Here is a 20,280-nt window from a genome sequence, read left to right as displayed (position 1 = left end):
ATGTTGAACATTATGCTTTTTAGAAATAAAGGCAAATGAAATAATTTGGCACATTTTTTCTTTTGTCCGTGAAGGGTTTAGTGGAAATGTCAAAGCTGCAACATTCGGATGCAGCTGTTGTGTTTTTTTTTAGCTTGGTAAAAAAGAAGATACAATGCATATTGCCATTAATTACAGGTAACTATGGTGAAAGATCACTGACGGCAAAAAAAGATGTATCCTTACTGAAACCTGCTTGCAAAATGGATCTTTTTGATGACCCTTGTTACATCAACACTCAGACCCTGCAAACTACAGCCTACACAGCTAGAGGTCTTGCATCAGCCCCGATCTATGGGAGCCCGCTGTGTCATGAGAGTAGGTTCATATTTCAATTACATCTTTTTCTAAGCCTTGAAATGAGGATCTTGTCATCTGAATGCATGGGGAAGGAATCTGTTTCCTCCATAATAATTTGGGAGCGAAAAAATTCTTGTAACTGTGCTAGGCTCCCCTTTTGGCTGTTAAATTCAGGATAAGCAGCACCAAAGATTAGAAATCCTGACAAGCAATGAGTAGACCTAACTTCTGTCTTCTGAAGTTGATCAATAGCAATAAAATGCATAGGGTTATAACTTTCACAGGGAATGACAGGCAGTCCGTGCAAGCTGCTTTGAAAACATAGGACCATATCATGTCCCCAAGACATAGGATGGTCTTCCACTTGTAAGTCTTACCCATTCTGACCAGGGGAGGTCAACTGCTTCTGATGCAACTTCATAGATTTTAAGATCATAAGGGACCATTATGATCATCTAGTCTGATGTCCTGCATAAACCAGCTCAGAGAACTTTACCTCCTAATTGCTACATCAAGCCCATAACTTTGGTTTGAACTGTAGCAGATCTTTCAGAAAGACATCCAGATTTGATTTAAAGACTTCAAGTGATGGAGAATCCATCACATCCATAGGTGAGTTGTTCTGATGGTCAATTACCCTGACTGTTAAAAATTTTCTCCTTATTTCCTATCTTCTCCATTCCTGAACCACTTATGCGGTTGGCTTGGGATCCATCCACTCAGAGAGAAGGGGATGGAGACAAGAGAGGCCTGCATAAGAGCAACCCTCTGGCCATGATGACTTTCCCAGCTTGGATCTATGGGTTCCCTCTGTACTTGGAGAATCCTTCTTTAAAGAGGCCAGAGGAGGCCCTGCTAGCAAAACTGCATTGAAACAGTGATACCAGTCAGTTTTCTAAGAGAAATGTTGCCTATGAGTCATTTGCGGCCTGACTGGCTGTATCCCAACCCTCCTATACTGTTGTTGTGTTTAATAACATTTTGGTTTTGCTTAGCAGATGCATCATGCTGTAAATGCTTCCTTTCTGGCTGTATCAGTCATATTATCTTATACTCCACTACGTAGCTGGAGTCATTCAACATGACCCTCACAATTAGATGTGGCATTCTCTTCAGTGCCAGCTAAAGAAGAATGAAAAATTAGATCTTTAAATAATGTAGCCAAAAGACAAACTTGTTTTGCAGGAAAGATCTGATTTTTTTGTTTTAACAAAATACCTACCAGATCACAAATAATCAGATTGTGTTCTTTGTCATTTTTCATGTGCTGATAATACAATAGGTAAAAGTAACCATGCAAACAAACAAATCAAGCATTTTGTCTGTAGATTATGGTGTAAGACAGAACGTTTTACAACCAACACAACCCTACAGAAGTATTTTTGTGCCATTCATAATTGTATGTAGTTCACTGAACTACATAAACAGCTTTCTAATACATGCCACATTCAGATATGCAATTGCAAGATGGAATCTCCTCTAAGCTTCCAGACTTTGTGATTCTTTCCCAGAGAAACCCACCACACTCAACCGTGACAATACAAAACTCAAACACTACAATATCAGAACAAACTTTTTAATGACTAATCCCTGTTCCTGTTACCTAGCAATGTGAGAACTAACTAGCTATTTAATGGATCTCACACTTCCCAAAGTTTCTACATCTGTAAAACGGGGCTGATAAGTTTTAACTAACTTGCTGGGTGCTGTGAATATTACTGTGTGCATAAGGCTTTGAATATGTTAAATATTATTACTACCTGGAAGACTGGTTTGATTACAGCTTCAAATCTGAATCATTTGACTCTCCAAGTGTTTGTGGTATAAAAAATTTAATATCTCTTGCGTTTATGCTGAAGTTTTGGGTGAAGGGTCCAACATCTTTCCTTTCGTTTAATTTTAGAATTGCCAGAAGCTGTTCAGCAGCGTGCCACAACCAACCTGGATAGCGCATGTGTTCTGCCACAAATACAGCAACAGTTAAGGAATGAAGATTGTTACCATGGGAAATTAAACAGGAAAGCAGCAGAGACCCTCTTGGTCAACGATGGGGATTTTTTGGTGCGAGAGAGTGCAACATCACCTGGTCAATATGTATTGAGTGGATTGCAAGGAGGGCAAGCAAAGCATTTACTATTGGTGGATCCTGAAGGCAAGGTATGGATAATCCATGTCTGGAAAGTATCTCATTAAAAAGGTACTGGTTTGCTCCAACATTTCAAAGGCAAAGTGCATGTTAAACTGCCAAGGACGACATGCGGGTTCTGTTGAAGTTAACAAGAGTTTTGCCAATGACTTCAGTTGGGCTAGGACTTCACCCCAAGACTTTTAATAGTGTGCTCATTATTGTAATTAGCTGTCTCACATGGATGTATAATTAATACATCCTTTGAGTATTAAATGTTGCTATAATCAAATGCCGATTGCATCCAATAATAAAATTGACCAGTAAAGGGTTTCCAGATGCAGAAAAGATAATGGAAAGAGTCAGTTGTATAACCTGAAATCTACCCTTCTAGGACTTCTGTACAACTGCTTGAGGGGCTTCCCTGAGTGATATTTCTTACAAGTGGGAGTGAACCAGAGAGCATTTGCAAGAGGGATTGAGGGGAGATGCCTCTTGGGAGAAAAAATTGTGGCTTTGCTCCCCTTTCATAGCTGTGTGCCTCTGTGCCCAATTCTGCACACATTCCACCAACTTCCCCTTTCTCCCTCAGTTGTTCTCCGTTGCCTGTGCAATGGGTATGACGTCACCATAGCAGAATACGTAACCAGCACAAGACAGGGTATCCCAGGTGTTACTTCTGGCTGGCACACAGGAAAACCAGCGCGAAACAGATAACAGAACAATAGTTAAAACTATTTGTTCTGTTAAAGTGTGCATCACTGCAATCCTGCGTATTGATTCTGGTGAATTCAGTGGCTTTAATTCCTGTTGACTTCAAAGGAGCAGGTTCAGTCTGTGATAATTTTTAATTGAAAATAAACTTCAATCAATTCTTTTGCTTCCTTACAAGGTGAGAACCAAAGACCACGTATTTGATAGTGTGGGTCATCTTATTCGCTATCACATGGAAAATAATCTGCCAATCATCTCTTCTGGAAGTGAAGTGAGCTTGAAACAGCCAGTGAGAAAACAGAGTAACACAGGACACATGCAATACAACAAATAACACTGTTGGATCTCAAAATTCCCACGGCAATTCATTTGTGAAAACTGCATTGACTATTCTTAAACTTCATTACTACAAAGCCAACTCAAAAAGTATAAACTGCACTTTTCAGCTGCTGTTATGGAAGACTTCTTTTCATGTGTATGTATGAATATATGTATAACTATGTAGATCTATAGAGATCAATATGCATAGCTATATATATAGATCTACATAGTTATACATATGTTCATACACACACACACACACACACACACATATATGTATGTATGTATGTTAATCTTATCAAAATGAAACCCCTGGAGAGTGAGAGATCCATTTGGGAAAAAAAAGACATGCACAGATATCACTTTCAAGGTCATACTGAATCAGTAACTATTTAAAAGCACAATTAAATTTGTACATGGAAAAGCTCACTTGAACAAACTGCTGGGACATTATTACGGTAGTATGTGCCTTCTAGTCATGGAATTATTGGAAACAAATATTTATATTGGATTAGTTTCAAGTGGGTACATGAACATATGTAGGTTTAGAACTATTTGCCAAAACAAATGATTTGAATATTACTAACATGTCGCTTACAGTAGACACTAATTTTATTTCATTTTGCTTATAACAGCACTTTAATAGCAAACAATGTTTAAAATTAATTGCATACACAATACAGAAAGGTTGCCTGTTTTCTTAGTAACAATCAGTTTTTTAATCACTGTCTGACTGCTCAAAGATTTGAGATTATGCAACATTTACTAAACTGAAATAAAGATATGTAAATGAAGTGTAATTTTGGAATAGAATGTGTCAAAGAGCAAGCATGCTAGATCCTAATATTTTTGTGTCTTGCATATAATTTTACTATGATTGCCAACAATTACTGGAAATGTCTCTTTTTAAAACTAGGTTAAATATATTTTTCATTGATTCCATAGATATTTACAGATTAGAGAAACTGAATGAGACAAATGATACATTTTGAGGGGGGAAATATTAAAAAAAATATTTGAATTTTGCATGTTCTAGAGATTATTGTACAAACTTTTTCCCAAAATGATGTGATATCTGCCCCTTGCTTACTTAGATTCCATTTGATCATAAACATTGGAAATGTCTTTTTAAGAAAATATATTCTGTTTTGTCACAATAAATGCTTTAATCTGAATGAACCTGTAATCAGCGTATCTGAGAGAGTCAGTAGTTCATTGGTAGTTAAGGAACAGTGTTTCAATGAGTAATAGGAGAGAGGAGGTGGAAGTGGAACTGAAGGCCCTTGTGGGGACTTATCTAAGGGTAGATCCCCTCGTCCCCCTTGTGGGGACTTATCTAGAGCTGGCCGAATAATGGATTTTTCAGTTTGCTGGAAATTCTGAAAAATCGAAACAAAGTTTTGTTTTGGGGTAGAAAAAATAACTACACAAATTCACGAATAGCTCTGGGTCAACCAAAACTGCATTTTCAGGGGAATAAATTACTTGTGAAAAATAATTAGCCCAGCTCTAGTGAGGGCATCCTTGCTCGGTTTTAAAATAAGTGATGCCTTTTGGCACAATCAACTGCACCCACCCCTTGCCAAATTCAATTCCATTATCCTGTGGTAAATGAGCTTCACTAAAAACAAGGAAATTCTGTGTCCTCCATTCAATACGAACATCTTATAGGATGTTCCAGAGAGAGATCCTTGCTGCTTGAAAGAAAAAAGGCTCATATATAGGATAAAAGGTCTGGTAACTGAGGGCATTGTCTTCCATTGAAGGGAAAATCTGATTATTTGAAGAGCCATTTTTTAAGCAGTGTGAAATGACTTACCCTGTTTTTTCATCAGTTTCTAGGCCTGAAAAAGCTATAATCTTTCATCTTGTGTAATGTCATTAGAATATTAAGCTCACATACGCACCTTGAAGCAAGGAGAAGCTTTGAAATGTCAGTGTAGTTGATTGCCTTGATAACTGCCTGGCCTGGGTCCTATTTTGTGCCTTCAGCACTGAAGACCTATGTTGTTTCTATTTGCTCACAGCAAAGGTTCTAATCTGTGGATCAAAGCCGCAAAGAGAGTCACTGAAGAGTTCTGTAGAGTTGCTGGCAAAGTGGTATCAGGTTCTGGATTGGTGCTCTGCACACTCTCTCTCTTAGCTAGAGCACCACCGTGTAACTTACTCAATACAAGTGCATTTAGCCGAAGGGGGAGAGAACACTTTGGCTGTTTGTCTGTGAAAGAGAACTGCAGTTGCTCTGCTCCCTCTTCAAAGTTGGAGGTGGGGAAGGGGAGAAGAATGGAGCTCTTCTGCTCCCAGGAGGGAGGTAGAAAGCGAGAGTGTGTAGAACTCCACTTCTGCCAGAATTAATTGAAAGCCTCCCAAGACTTGAAAAACAAAGTGTTTGGGGTTGTGGGGCCACGGGAGAAGAGTTGTCTGAATTTGATATTGAGAACGACTGTCCTAGGACTTTCATTTTTCTTTCATGGACAGATGTATGCAGAAAATATCTAGCATGTGAGTATGGTATTTATAGCTTGACAAGAAATAGACTGAAACCGCCACCCTGAAATTGAACATCCCTAGCTTGTAGGAAAATTTGGCTTAGGGCCCAAACTTTATGGCTTGGGCTTCTCTTGGGTGTCATTGAAGCAAAATTGTGAGAGGAAAAAAAAGGGAAAAGAAGCTGGCTAAAATGTACATTGATAGAATAATCAAGTGATAGCTCAGAATCTGTTGCCGTGGAAGGGAGAAAATGGAAGAATCCTGAAGACTACTGATACAACTCAGGTGCTGCTGTAACACACCCATATTCTATTGACAAAAGACATACTTTCTAGATTAAATCACTAGAACTCCAGTTAGTCTTCTCCAAAAAAACAGAGAGGCCTCTATCATTTGCGTATTAGTAAGTCCCTGACCCCCTCTGTGGGCTAGCTACTGCTTACAAAGTACATTATCCTATGCACAGTGGCAGAATTCTAGAAAGTTTTCCTGAAAACCATCTTAAAGCCCCTGAGAAAAGTCATTGGCAAGCATGCCTATGCAAGTCACTTCACCTTTCTGTGCCCATGGGGATATTACTTCGCAACTGAAGTTGTAAGAATTGGTTAATGTATGTAAAGCTCTATCTGTGCTAAGTATTATTAAGATATTACTAAGCCCCACTAGGAAGGACACAGATGTACTTAGGGAAGCCACATTGAAAATGCTGAGCATTTCAGTCCCTTTGTCAAAGTGCATGCAGATTCCACTGAAATAACAGAAATTTCCTTGAACAGATTAAAATTTGTATTTGGATAATTTCAATAAATAAAATGTTATAACACATGCACACAAATATCTGTGTGCTCTTATCTCCCTCAATATGTCTCTATCAGGACTTCCAAAGTTTATATGATTTAATGCTGATCCAAGCAGTGGAATTATATGTTTATGGAAGATGTCAATGGGTCAAATTCTTTTTCTTAGCAGATGAGCAAATGATTCATACCTGGGAAGACCCTCTGTATTGTTAATTGTTATGCAAATATATGGTACAGGCAGTGCCTTTGGAGTTCTTTGAGCAGCAGAAAAGTTTGGCTTTTGACATGTGTTTGATTATAATCAATTCTTGAGGCAGAGTCATTCTCTGAGACTCGAGTAATAGTGGTGGGCTGAAAGAGCTGAAAAAGGGGATTGCTCTGAATGTTGTTTTACCACTTCATCTAGTATATGTGTGTTAATAAAACCAGCTACACTTAAAATATGCCCAGCAATTTGCACATTTGGGGAAGCAAATGTTCCCCCTCCCCCACAAGATTTTTGTACTTGCTCAAAATTTCATATGGCACCAGGGAGCCATGGCTTGACCATTCTTAAGCAGTGGATTTGTGCTAAATCAAGATGATCGCTGCTGGAGCAGCCCGGAGTGTCCTTTTAGCTGCAACATCATAGGAATTTGACCCAGCCACCCCACAAAACAGAAGAAATTTCCATGAGTGGGATTGTGACCAGGCCCAAGGGATCAAAATACACTCAGATTTAGCTAGGTGCCCCTCTGTCCAGATAGAGGGGTAGCCAGACCAAATGGTGGGGTGACTTGGCACATGGGGAGTGTGTTCGAATGCAGAGAACTCCACTCAGAACGCAGCTCCTGGAAGCACTGGCACGTGCATTGTATGGATAAGAGAGAAGGGAGACTTTATGCCTAAGGGAGACGGTAGGTCCCTGCGGAAGGAAGAATGTAATGAGAGGGGACCAGGATATGGTCTCTGCAGGGGAAGGACTGGAATTTGGTTTCCTGCCCCCAAAGTATCTGAATTGGTGCCACTTATTTTCAGGCTCGATATGTGTTGACTGATGTGTCCTCCACGGGGAAGCCAACCTGTAAGACTCCAGCCACCGCTACCATTCGGCAAAGGGACAACATGGATATCTGAATCAGCTAGTGATATCAGTGAATGGGGAAATGTTACAATACAAGCATGTGATATGCAGCATCATTCATATACCCCTGTCTCCCAAAGAGATTTATTAAGAAATCAAGCAATAATCAATTCAATAGTCAACCACAAGCTGCACTCAAACAGCCCATCTTAAAATCAGTTTCAGAACTCTCATCACATGGCATCTGTATGATGCCCGCACATTTCAGCCTCACATGGTCATGGGCTCCTGCTGTGATGTCATGTCTCGTTGCCATGTCAGGATGCCATCATGTTGCTATGGCACCGCCATGTTTTGTGGTGATGCATCACATGTTGCTTTCATAACCGTACATGGCAGACCCCGTGGTGTGTGCATGTCCCACGCCCCCCTCCTGTTAGGGTCCCTCCCAGCTGTAGGCCTGGGATGCACAGTGGGGACAAAAAGGGGGATAAGGGGCTGGCCAGCAGCAGAGGTCCGCTAAAACCCGCCCCTACCAGCCATTGGCTAAGATCCCCAGCCAATCAGCGAGCGGCAGCGCTTCCCGCGGCCTCCCGCGCCTGCTTTCAAACGGCAAACACTGGCGTTTGCGGCGCAACTGAACCTGAATGAGGAGGGACAAGTAAGTCCCGCCTCTAGAGCAGAGCCCGCTAGGGCGCAGAACAGCAGCCTGGTCGCTGGCTGGAGGATTCGGCTGTCACTCAAAGGGAGTTAGGCTGTGTCACGCGGAAGGCTACCGGTGGGATTTGATGGAAGGCGAGTAACTGTAGCGTCCTGCGGCCTCTGGTAAGTATCGGTGCGGGCTCCGCGCTGCTCCTCTCCTGGAGACCTACAGGGAGTGGGAGGCTCCCCCCCGGAGCGCGGGCCCTGCCTCTTCCCATCCCCCCTCGGGGGGCGCGCGAGCCCCGTTCGCAAGCCCGCCCGGGGGGCTCGGTACGGTCCCTAGCTGGTGGCCACAGCGAGTGGGGCCTTGCCCCTCCCGGGGGCCGCCTCCTACCGCCTTCCTCAGCGCCGGCGCTTCCGTGGGATGGGGAAGGATGAGGGGGACGGAGAGGGAGGCGCCACCGGGCAGCCAACTCCGCCCACGGGCTTGTCTCCTGTAGCCTTCCGGTCCCACCGTTCTGCTGCCGCGGGGCCTTCTGGCAGCCCCCCGCCCGAGGATGCGAGTGCATCCGGCTGCGCGGGGGGTGGCGGTGATCCTGCGAGTGACTCCCCCTCGCGTGGGCGGAGCCCAGAGTCAGTAGAGGGTGGGGATGGGGCGCGCCCACCGCCCTGTCGCAGGATCCCCGGCCGCTGCAATCTAAAGGCTTTTAAACCCCACTCCTGTTTGGGGCCAATGGCTAATGAAATACAGTTGTGACCTTGCAGCCAGTGTAGCGTGCCACTGATGGCTGCAGTGGATGTTTTCTCATTGCTGGGTAGTGAGAGCTGCTCTGGCAGAAGCAAAAAGGGTTCGCTCTACTTTAGTTGGTTTAAAAAAAAAACCACCTCAATTGTTCTTCAAAACAACTTCTGGGTACGATACTTTGAGTCTTTAAAAAAGAAGAAACTTGAAATCTGGCTCTGTTGTCACACTGGTTTATGAGCATCTTTCTAGCAAGTTAGAACAACAGCAAATTCTTATGAACTTTGCATCAGGAAGGAATCACAGCTGATCATCATCAAAAGAGTGATCTGATTATACACAAAGTACTGCAAAATTCACAAAATAAAGAAACTGAACAACAAAGAATTTTCTGCTACGTTTCAGTTGTAGTCATCTTGGATGTTGTTTGTAACTATATAGTAGGTAAAGAGATCTTCAGTTAGAAATGTATGCTGGGGATTTCAGAGGTCATCTATATGTCTCTGAAATTGAATATGTGGTGGGTGCCACCCCTAGGTCTCCTTGAAAATCCCAGCTGTAATTTTCAAGCTGCTGGTTTTTTTTCCTTAACTAGTACTGCCAACCCTGAAGTAGCTTTAGAAAAGGGAGGCTTGCCAATGGATCTGGTACTATGTGTATGATGAGATGCTGTTACTTTTGTGTTTGATTAAAAGATGAGTATCTCAAAAATGGGTACTCTCATAAAAAACCAACCTTCCACACAAACTTCCTCATGGCTAGACTTTACTAAAACTAGACAAGCCATTTACAACACACACTTTGCTTCTCTACAAAAGAAAAAGGACACTAAACTTTCTAAACTACTACATGCCACAAGGGGCCACAGCAATGGTTCCCTCAACCCACCCAGCAATATTGTTAACCTATCCGACTATACTCTCAGCCCAGCAGAAGCAGCTGTCCTATCTCGGGGCCTCTCCTTCTGCCCCTCCACCCCCACGAACATGATACAGTTCTGTGGTGACCTAGAATCCTATTTTCGACGTCTCCAACTCAAGGAATATTTCCAACATACCTCTGAACAACATACTAATCCACAGAGACCTCCCTACCAACACTACAAAAAGAAGGATTCTAGGTGGACTCCTTCTGAAGGTCGAAACAGCAGACTGGACTTATACCTAGAGTGCTTCCGCTGACGTGCACGGGCTGAAATTGTGGAAAAGCAGCATCACTTGCCCCATAACCTCAGCCGTGCGGAACACAATGCCATCCACAGCCTCAGAAACAACTCTGACATCATAATCAAAAAGGCTGACAAAGGAGGTGCTGTTGTCATCATGAATAGGTCGGAATATGAACAAGAGGCTGCTCGGCAGCTCTCCAACACCACTTTCTACAAGCCATTACCCTCTGATCCCACTGAGAGTTACCAAAAGAAACTACAGCATTTGCTCAAGAAACTCCCTGAAAAAGCACAAGATCAAATCCGCACAGACACACCCCTGGAACCCCGACCTGGGATATTCTGTCTACTACCCAAGATCCATAAACCTGGAAATCCTGGGCGCCCCATCATCTCAGGCATTGGCACCCTGACAGCAGGATTGTCTGGCTATGTAGACTCCCTCCTCAGGCCCTACGCTACCAGCACTCCCAGCTACCTTCGAGACACCACTGACTTCCTGAGGAAACTACAATCCATCGGTGATCTTCCTGAAAACACCATCCTGGCCACTATGGATGTAGAAGCCCTCTACACCAACATTCCACACAAAGATGGACTACAAGCTGTCAAGAACACTATCCCCGATAATGTCACGGCTAACCTGGTGGCTGAACTTTGTGACTTTGTCCTTACCCATAACTATTTTACATTTGGGGACAATGTATACCTTCAGATCAGCGGCACTGCTATGGGTACCCGCATGGCCCCACAGCATGCCAACATTTTTATGGCTGACTTAGAACAACGCTTCCTCAGCTCTCGTCCCCTAACGCCCCTACTCTACTTGCGCTATATTGATGACATCTTCATCATCTGGACCCATGGAAAAGAAGCCCTTGAGGAATTCCACCATGATTTCAACAATTTCCGTCCCACCATCAACCTCAGCCTGGTCCAGTCCACACAAGAGATCCACTTCCTGGACACCACGGTGCTAAAAAGCGATGGTCACATAAACACCACCCTATACCGGAAACCTACTGACCGCTATTCCTACCTACATGCCTCCAGCTTTCACCCTGACCACACCACACGATCCATCGTCTACAGCCAAGCTCTGCGATACAACCGCATTTGCTCCAACCCCTCAGACAGAGACAAACACCTACAAGATCTCTATCAAGCATTCTTACAACTACAATACCCACCTGCGGAAGTGAAGAAACAGATTGATAGAGCCAGAAGAGTTCCCAGAAGTCACCTACTACAGGACAGGCCTAACAAAGAAAATAACAGAACGCCACTAGCCGTCACCTTCAGCCCCCAACTAAAACCCCTCCAACGCATTATTAAGGATCTACAACCTATCCTGAAGGATGACCCAACACTCTCACAAATCTTGGGAGACAGGCCAGTCCTTGCCTACAGACAGCCCCCCAACCTGAAGCAAATACTCACCAGCAACCACATACCTCACAACAGAACCACTAACCCAGGAACCTATCCTTGCAACAAAGCCCGTTGCCAACTGTGCCCGCATATCTATTCAGGGGACACCATCACAGGGCCTAATAACATCAGCCACACAATCAGAGGCTCATTCACCTGCACATCCACCAATGTGATATATGCCATCATGTGCCAGCAATGCCCCTCTGCCATGTACATTGGTCAAACTGGACAGTCTCTATGTAAAAGAATAAATGGACACAAATCAGATGTCAAGAATTATAACATTCATAAACCAGTCGGAGAACACTTCAATCTCTCTGGTCACGCGATTACAGACATGAAAGTTGCGATATTACAACAAAAAAACTTCAAAACCAGACTCTAGCAAGAGACTGTTGAATTGGAATTCATCTGCAAATTGGATACAATTAACTTAAGCTTGAATAGAGACTGGGAGTGGCTAAGTCATTATGCAAGGTAACCTATTTCCCCTTGTTTTTTCCTAACTCCCTCCCCCCCCCCCCCAGATGTTCTTGTTAAACCCTGGATTTGTGCTGGAAATGGCCCAACTTGATTATCATACACATTGTAAGGAGAGTGATCGCTTTAGATAAGCTATTGCCAGCAGGAGAGTGGGGTGGGGGAGGTATTTTTTCATGCTTTGTGTGTATATAAAAAGATCTTCTACACTTTCCACAGTATGTATCCGATGAAGTGAGCTGTAGCTCACGAACGCTTACGCTCAAATAAATTGGTTAGTCTCTAAGGTGCCACAAGTACTCCTTTTCTTTTTGCGAATACAGACTAACATGGCTGTTACTGTGAAACCTAAAAGATGAGTGTGTGTGCACTCTGATTATGTGCACAGGACTTCAAAAAATACATGTATTTATGGTGAGTAGGTGCTAGCAAATTATGCAGGATTTGAGCTTGGACTGACCATCACAAACTTCACTACCTTTTGTTCTATGTCAGGGGTTCTCAAAGTGGGGGGGTTGGGACCCCTCAGGGGGTCCTGAGGTTATTACCTGGGAGGTCGCAAGCTGTCACCTTCCAACCCAAACCTTGCTTTGCCTCCAGCATTTATGATGATGCTAAATATATAAAAAAGTGATTTCAGTTTATAAGGGGGGTCGAACTCAGAGGCTTGCTTTGTGAATGGGGTCACCAGTACAGAAGTTTGAGAACCACTGTTCTATGTGCAAGGTGTGCTTATTTGATCTTTTCTCTTCTAATATTTAAAAAAAAAAAAAAAAAAAAAGCACGTACATATTAACGTAAATAAAACATCTCTACCAAAACACCATCCTGCACCCAGTTCTCCCTCTGCGGAGAGGGGGAGAGAGGAATTGAACCACACGTGACAGATGTTAGTCCTGTCATTTATGTATTGTTGGAAGCTGCCCAGATGCTATGGTGTGGAAGGTATTAGAACCTAAATGTAATACAATAGGCTTTTAGAGAAAAATATTGTTTTACATAGATTCACTTTCCTGAAATCAAGCTAAACTAATGCATTGCTGTCTTCCTAATTCTGAAGACTGCTTCAGTGCCTTATTTACTGCTTATTGCTTTTGTCAAGCTGTAGTAAAATGAAAACTGACCACCTGAAGAAGAGTGTGTAGCTCAAAAACTTGTCTCTCACCAACAGAAGTTGGTCCAATAAAAGATACTGTATTACCTTGCCCGCTTTTTTTGGTCAATGTTACTACTACCAGCAGGGTTCTGAATAGCTGCATTGAAAACTGACAAGAATTGGATCAATTTCACTGCTGCTGCTTGGGAAAATTATCAGTAGATGCAGGTGCAAGAACTATTTAGTAGAGATGATTTAAAAACAGGCTGAAGGGAGGAGTAGATGAGGACTGCTGCAACCAATAAGCTCAAGTAACCTTACGCATGTTTTGAAGGAAATTTTGGGATGGGTGCTATTTATGTTGTAGGAAATACTCAGATTAAGTATAAGTAGGCAAACGCCTTTAAAGTAATTATTTACAAAACGTTATATTGTTTATTCCAATTGGATGTCATCTGCTTTCCTTAATTTGGGAATGACGCGTTTACTAAACCTATTGTTTGGGGGTGGGGTGGGAATAGCAACATGAACTACAATTATATCTCCAAAAAAGTAGAGGGGAGGCTAGGTGTAAAAGTGCTGTAAAAGCTGCTGTAATAGTTCTGGTATTGCCACTTACAGTTGATCAGAAAAGACTTAAATCCTAAACAGCTAATTAAGGCTTGTCAGAAGTCTTTAATTGACTGGGGACTTTTTTTGCTTCTATTATGGTTTGTATAGTTGCTCTGGCAGTAGCACACTTCCAGCATTTTTTACATCAGTTACATGAACTATAAAACAAACAAACCCAAAACCCCAGGACTAATAGAAGGTAGAATTTATCCGCTTATACTGAGTGAATACATACTAACTCCCTAGAGGCCCAAAGTTTTGAAATACTTCAGAATATAATTTATCTTAAGTAAACTGTTTGTTTTAATGTTCATGTAATGATTAAAGGTTAAACACTTTAACATCTAAATGTTATTTATTAAATGTTTTAATTGCTAAAACACAGAATTCTTAGAAATTAAAGTCTTGCTAATACATTGAGATGCTACAGTGGAAGATCAAGTTAATGCACTGATAGTTGCAGTATTTGTTCTGAATTAAACATTGTGTTGCATGTCCACTTGATTTTTGTTGTTGCTCATATGTAACTTTTTCTTCCTCCTGTGATAGGTTTTAAACAAGTTGGACAGCAGAAACTTTACCTTGTTAGAAAACAATGTCACTTGACTTTGACGGTGGAGCTTTGCAAACTCAACATGAAGAAGAAGAAGATGAATATGACCAGGAGGACTATGCAAGAGAGCAAGAGGTGAAAGCAAAGAAATGGCATAAATCTGAAGGCTTGTTTAACTCTTTCCTTTTCATTTCTTTTATCCACAGTTGTAATTATTCTGAAGGATTATAAATTTGAATTTTTTAATTCCCAAGGCTCTCATGAGAGCACAGCATTCAATACTGCAGTATGTTGTTTTTAAAAGAATTACACCAAATCTCAAGAAGAGATGAGAGCCTACTTTTTAAAGAAGGAAGCTCACAACAGAGTGCAATATTTGTGAGAACTGCACATTTTCAGTACATGATGAGACAAAGCTAAAGGCCTCCATCACCTGAGAACTGTGGTTATTTCTCAGCAACCTCTCCCCTGGTTAGGATTACTTACTTAAGAGGCTAAAGTTTAGGTTGGAGTTGGGGAATATTTTCTACTCTGGGCACCAGCTTGATTGTGTGACGCAAAATATGTTTTAATATTTTCATTTTGTAGTTGAGGCGCTCCCTTGTCTGATTATGCTGGATGCTTTCAAGGCGGCTGAAAACTGATCTATTTTTTATTTTTAAATCAAAATCATCAGACTGTTTTTAAATTTAAATACAGGTTTATATTAAAAAAATTAAAAATTAAATTTGAAATTGACAATCTAAGTTGTAAATGTCTTATCTATTAAAATGATTTATATAAAAAATATTAAGCAAATCTTTTCTGCCAGGTTTAAAAAGAAAAAGGCAGATCTTGAACTGGTGGAAGTTTAGGACTTGGATCCCACAGAGAGGAGTACAGTATAAATGTCTAGAAATCTCATTGTCCATGCACACACAGCACAGACAATAGCAATATAGCTTGCATACGGCATCTAGAGAATCAGGGAATATTCTCTGATCCCTGTGCCGGTCTCTTGCTGTGTCATCCACTCCCTTTTGGGGTCCACTCTGCTATCTAAAGACAAGATGGGCTCTTGTGATACCTTTATGAGGTATTACAAGCACTTGTGTGTGGACACTAATGATGTTTTATAGTAAATGCCAAATTCCCTAGCACAGACTGACCTTTACAGTTGCAACATTTCTGTAATAATACTACGATTACCGCAACACTTTTCACAAGAATTAGGAGCACTAATTTCAGTATCCTAGCCAAACGTTCATTTAGGGAATTTAAATTTTACTGTCTTAGTTAAAAGTTACTTTCTATTTCTTTCTGGAAGCATCACCAGCTACTTTTAAAATAACGTTTAATGTTGTCAGGGGAGATAAGGTTATGGTGACATCACAATCTGCTTGAGTTTACTTTTGTGTCTCTTATGATCTCACTAGAAACAGCTGATGGGTTTTTTAGTTCCTTTTATTTTATTTTATTTTATTTTTGGGGGGTGGGGGGGGTCTTGTTCTAGCTGAAGGCATATTTCTTGACTTCCCAAGGTCAGTTGTTTTAGGAGAATTGTGAAATGTGCCATTTAAAGATTGGTGTGTGTGTGTGTGTGGTTGGGTTATGAGAAGAGAATTTATGACAGCAGTTGTTATAGTTGTGTAGCAGTTGAACTATTCTCAAAGTTCATCTTTATCCTTTAATGAGAAGGGACGGCGTCTGAGAGTGTTGGTCACACTTGTTTTGTGGTGTGGGGGAGCTTCTTGCACCTGCAGACATTGAGGCAGTATTTGTCCCATGGTGAAATGTTCTATGCTTTATGTAAACGTTGATAATAAAGAATAGACTTGGAAACAATTAATGACCTCTTGATACACAAAAATTATTTTGCTTCTCTTTGTAGCGGTAGCTTCTATGCCACTCTCCTTGGATAACAATAGTGATAGCTCTTCACAGTGAGAGATGCTGTGTTCCTGAACTGAGAGAAGACATTCTGAGATCAACAAAGCAATTAATGTTCCATATACTTCAGTGGAGGGTGATCTTTTTTTAAGAGGTCTCTATTATGATGTATGTTCTTGTATACTATGGCTAAGGAGTATTACCTGAAAGAACTCCTTGTGTGTCATTCTTTTTGTGTCAGCTTATGTTTGCTTCCACTGACTCTTAATTTTTGTTACTACTGCTGCGTCTGCCTTAGAACTGCAGATCTCTGTGGCAAGAGGGTGCTTTGGTACCAGAGGGTTGAAGGCAGAGGTCAGAGTATTTGTAGTGTCTCACTACAAGTTTTATTACTTGGCCACTTTGCTGAGTGGAGCTTTCTTTAATGATCTGGAATTTCTCTGTACCTATGAGCTTTTGGAAGTTGACTGGTTACTGCTTCTTTCCTGAAACTGGGGACAGTTATGATCTTTACTTGTGTGATATGGTGATCTGTCTAGGACTGGAAGCACCTATTGGACTGGAACTGTATATAAGGTCAGGTTTGTGGTATGAATGGCTGTGTGTAAGCTGGAAATCATCTGAGACAGAGAGAGCTGGTTTGGGGCCATTGTGTTAGAGGTGTTAGCAGTGAGATGTTGCAGACCTCCTTGACTGAGTCTTGGGAACTTTAGTACGGTTAGACAGCACTTCAGTCAGCTCTCTGAAGAAACCTCTTCTGGTTAAAGACTTATATGTTAGCAAGATACCACACTTATCTCCAAAACTGCAAATGTAACTCAGTGCATTTGAAAGACTCTGATTAGACTCTTGTATCTGAGGCCAGTTTGGAATAGAATGGCTACTTATTCATTTTAGTACACTAGAATCTGTGATGTACTCATTTAGCCTGAGGAAATGAGGGAAGCTACCATTGGGCCCATAGTGTTAGGCAACCAAATTCTGGTAAATCATATCCAGTTAGGGTGCTCATAGATGATGAGATCATAAATGTGATGTGGTCTTGCATTGGTTAAGAGGAACTTAAGTTCTGGAATTGATCTTATCTGTGTGCGTATACATGTGCAATTGCTCTGGATTGGCTGTAGTAGCCAGTGAGACACTGCTTGCACTTCTTGTGGATGTTTCTTCTAGATAAAACTTGCATTGGGAAGGAGCAGGATTGGGTTGAAGGTGATATTGGGGGGTGGGAGGAGTTGTGTTTTGGTTGTGGTAATCTATCAATACTGTTGTTACTTAGAGTGTGGCAGGTGTGTGTGGGATTCTCCAGGATGCTGCATTAGTGTTGTGATGTGGGAAGGGGCAGAGTTGGCAAAGCCTTCTTCATGAATAGTGTACAGAAGAGCTGCTGGTAGATGACCTTTTCCTTGTATTGAGGCTATTTAGGGCTGTTTTCTTCTTGTGTTTGGTGTTTGCATCCTGAGAGCTTTCTGCTGCTGTAGATATTGACAGGGAACGGTGATTGTGGTGATGTAGCCTCTGATCTAGACTGTTGAAATGTCTTTGTTGGTGTGAGGTCACACTAACCCAAAAGTTTCTTCCAGCACTTGCTGGTGAGCAGCTCCTCTACTGGAGCTGGGAGAAGAGGCTGTTGGAGCAATGGGACCCAGTCTTTTATAGGCCTGAAAAGATAAGCATAGTTTATTGGTTCCTTTCTGTTTTAACTCCAGATGCTCCAGAATTATTTCCTTCATTTCCCACTAGGTGTTAAGTATTTCTTATGATGCTTTGACATCTGTTTAATCTAGTTATTTAATGCCATAACATTTGTTTTATAAGCCCAGTTCTCTTTCCTTGTGTATTAGAGAACACGTCAACAAGAAAACTTGTAAATTTACCAAACCAAAGTAATTGCCCGTTTCTTCAGACATAGTTATAAGTGAGGGTCTTCCCATCCCCGTGAATGGCTTTGCTTATTCTAGGTTTGGGAAAACAGGACTTTTTAAAGGTAATTAGTATTATTTTCTGTGACTTTATTGCATGTGGAATGTGATTTTCTTCTACCTTAGGTGTTAACTGAGTATGGTAGTTCTCTCCCCCTATCAAAAAAAGGGTGTGGGGGAGCAAGGGGACACAGAGACATGGCACTTCTCATAACTGGGCATAAATCATGTCCTGACACCTCTTTTTAACAAGTTTTGTGGAGTAAGCTTAAAAAACAATACTTCTAGCAAAAAATATACCTCCCTGCCCTGCTAAGATTACTTACCGCCCTGAGTATCTTGTTAAGTCACATGCTCTGTCTAGCATATGTGGTAGGTAAAATGGAAGAAGGCAGCTGCTCTCTTTTTCAGTGCAGCAAACAAGGGTAGACTCTCAAAACTTTGGGCAGTCATTTTTGTCACGAAGAGTCCCAGTCTGTATTAGAACCAGGCTCACAAGGAGACAAACAACCTTTCTATTTTTACCTGCTTTCTTTTGCTCTATAAAGTCATCTTTATCTTTGAGTGATTTTTGTCTTGAGGCAGGTCCGTTATTAACATCAAATTACTGCTCTTGCTTCTCCCACTGCCATGCTACATGGCCTCAGCCTACTTGGAGTCCCATGACTTTCTAATTTATAAGAGTTACCAGAGATCCTCATTGTACTAACTCTTGATGGGTGCTCAGCTTTCTGCTGCAGGCTATCAGTATACTAGATCATACGCTCACTGCGCTTCAGTTCCTTCTGCCGGACTTCAAGTCCCCACCCCAAGGTGAGGCCAGCAAAATTGTAGTAGTACTTCCCAGTTGTAGTTAAGGAAAAGGAAAGTCCTGCTACTTTTAATGTTGCTGCTTTCCATTTCTGATCTCCTGCTGGAAACAATAAAGCTAGAGAAATATCTGAAGTCCAGCAAGGTTTTGAAAAGAAGTAAAAGTTTGTCCTTTCAGTCTGAATACAGGAGAACTCTGCAGAAGGCATCTCTTCTCTCTTCCTTTTCTTTGGTATTTTGCTGTAGGCTTCAGAATTATTACTTATAATTTTACATTGTAGTCTCTCAGATTGAAAGACTAAAAGGTGTTTGATTCATATAACTAGTCCATAGCATTGTTGAACGTCTGGAAACAAGCAAAGGTTTAAGTGATGAGGTAGTGGTGTTTAGAAAGATGTTTTCCTTCACTTCCAGCCTTCCTCTTTATATATGTGAAGTCTTAGGAAGCAGCTGAGTATGTTAATGATTTTTTTAAAACAGAGATTTAAATTTGGGAGAGTTGGATCTGAAATGTTGTTGTGGGGGGGGGGAGGTTATACTAATTTTATCTTTTGTCATAGTAGTAACTGCTACTCTGAGATAGTGTCTTCTTTTTTTTTTTTTTTTGGTACTTCATGTATAGAAGCTGATGTTTCTGCTCTAATTAACAAGTATGTGTAGACTTTGCTTGTTTAGAGAAGAACAAAGTTCGGGTGCAGGCACTAGATGCAATAACTGATTATATATTATGTAGCTTTCTAGTATCCTTTTGAGAAAAAGAAAATGTACTGCCCAGATCTACCAATTGAGGGTCAATATATGGCTATATACAGAAACCTTTCTGAAGGTTTGGAAGAACAGGTACATTCTATACAGGATTCCTTACTCCAAGTAAGTACAGAAGATTATTTTATTTATTTATTTAGAATTTATTATGTGGGCAAAGGGAATGACTAAATATGGGAAAGTCAGGGTAGACTGCTTTGGGGAAGATAACATGGCAGTGAATATTTTAAAATGCTTTTTTGTGCCTTTCTCCTAAAAACTTTGAGGTGATTTAGCTTGTTGAAGCTAAATAACATATCAAATGAGATCTCAGGATATTTTTTTTTTTTAAAAGA

General features: G+C 41.3%; 2 protein-coding genes across 24 annotated transcripts in view; both read left to right on the top strand.

Annotated features, from left to right (window-relative positions):
• SHC4 (SHC adaptor protein 4) overlaps positions 1-4,692 on the top strand; it is a 68,315-nt gene extending 63,623 nt beyond the window's left edge. For 9 of the 16 annotated variants that reach the window (XM_043524251.1, XM_043524245.1, XM_043524250.1 and 6 more), the window contains 3 exons: positions 178-357; positions 2,243-2,496; positions 3,357-4,685. In XM_043524251.1, coding sequence (XP_043380186.1) covers positions 178-357; positions 2,243-2,496; positions 3,357-3,512 — 590 coding nt within the window. In that variant the 3' untranslated portion in view covers positions 3,513-4,685. Of the gene's footprint in view, positions 1-177; positions 358-2,242; positions 2,497-3,356 lie in introns of all 16 variants that reach the window. The other 7 variants (XM_043524248.1, XM_043524249.1, XM_043524247.1 and 4 more) reach the window with 2 other exon arrangements.
• A 3,573-nt stretch (positions 4,693-8,265) lies between these two features.
• Positions 8,266-20,280, top strand: part of CEP152 (centrosomal protein 152) — a 54,641-nt gene continuing 42,626 nt past the window's right edge. For 2 of the 8 annotated variants that reach the window (XM_043524237.1, XM_043524236.1), the window contains exons 1-2: positions 8,467-8,677; positions 14,576-14,714. In XM_043524237.1, coding sequence (XP_043380172.1) covers positions 14,622-14,714 — 93 coding nt within the window. In that variant the 5' untranslated portion in view covers positions 8,467-8,677; positions 14,576-14,621. Of the gene's footprint in view, positions 8,678-14,575; positions 14,715-19,913; positions 20,051-20,280 lie in introns of those variants that run through there. The other 6 variants (XM_043524234.1, XM_037910993.2, XM_007066801.4 and 3 more) reach the window with 5 other exon arrangements.

Source organism: Chelonia mydas, chromosome 10 (assembly GCF_015237465.2).
Source record: "Chelonia mydas isolate rCheMyd1 chromosome 10, rCheMyd1.pri.v2, whole genome shotgun sequence".
Lineage (NCBI taxonomy): Eukaryota > Metazoa > Chordata > Testudines > Cheloniidae > Chelonia > Chelonia mydas.
This window is presented reverse-complemented; position numbering and strand designations above follow the sequence as displayed.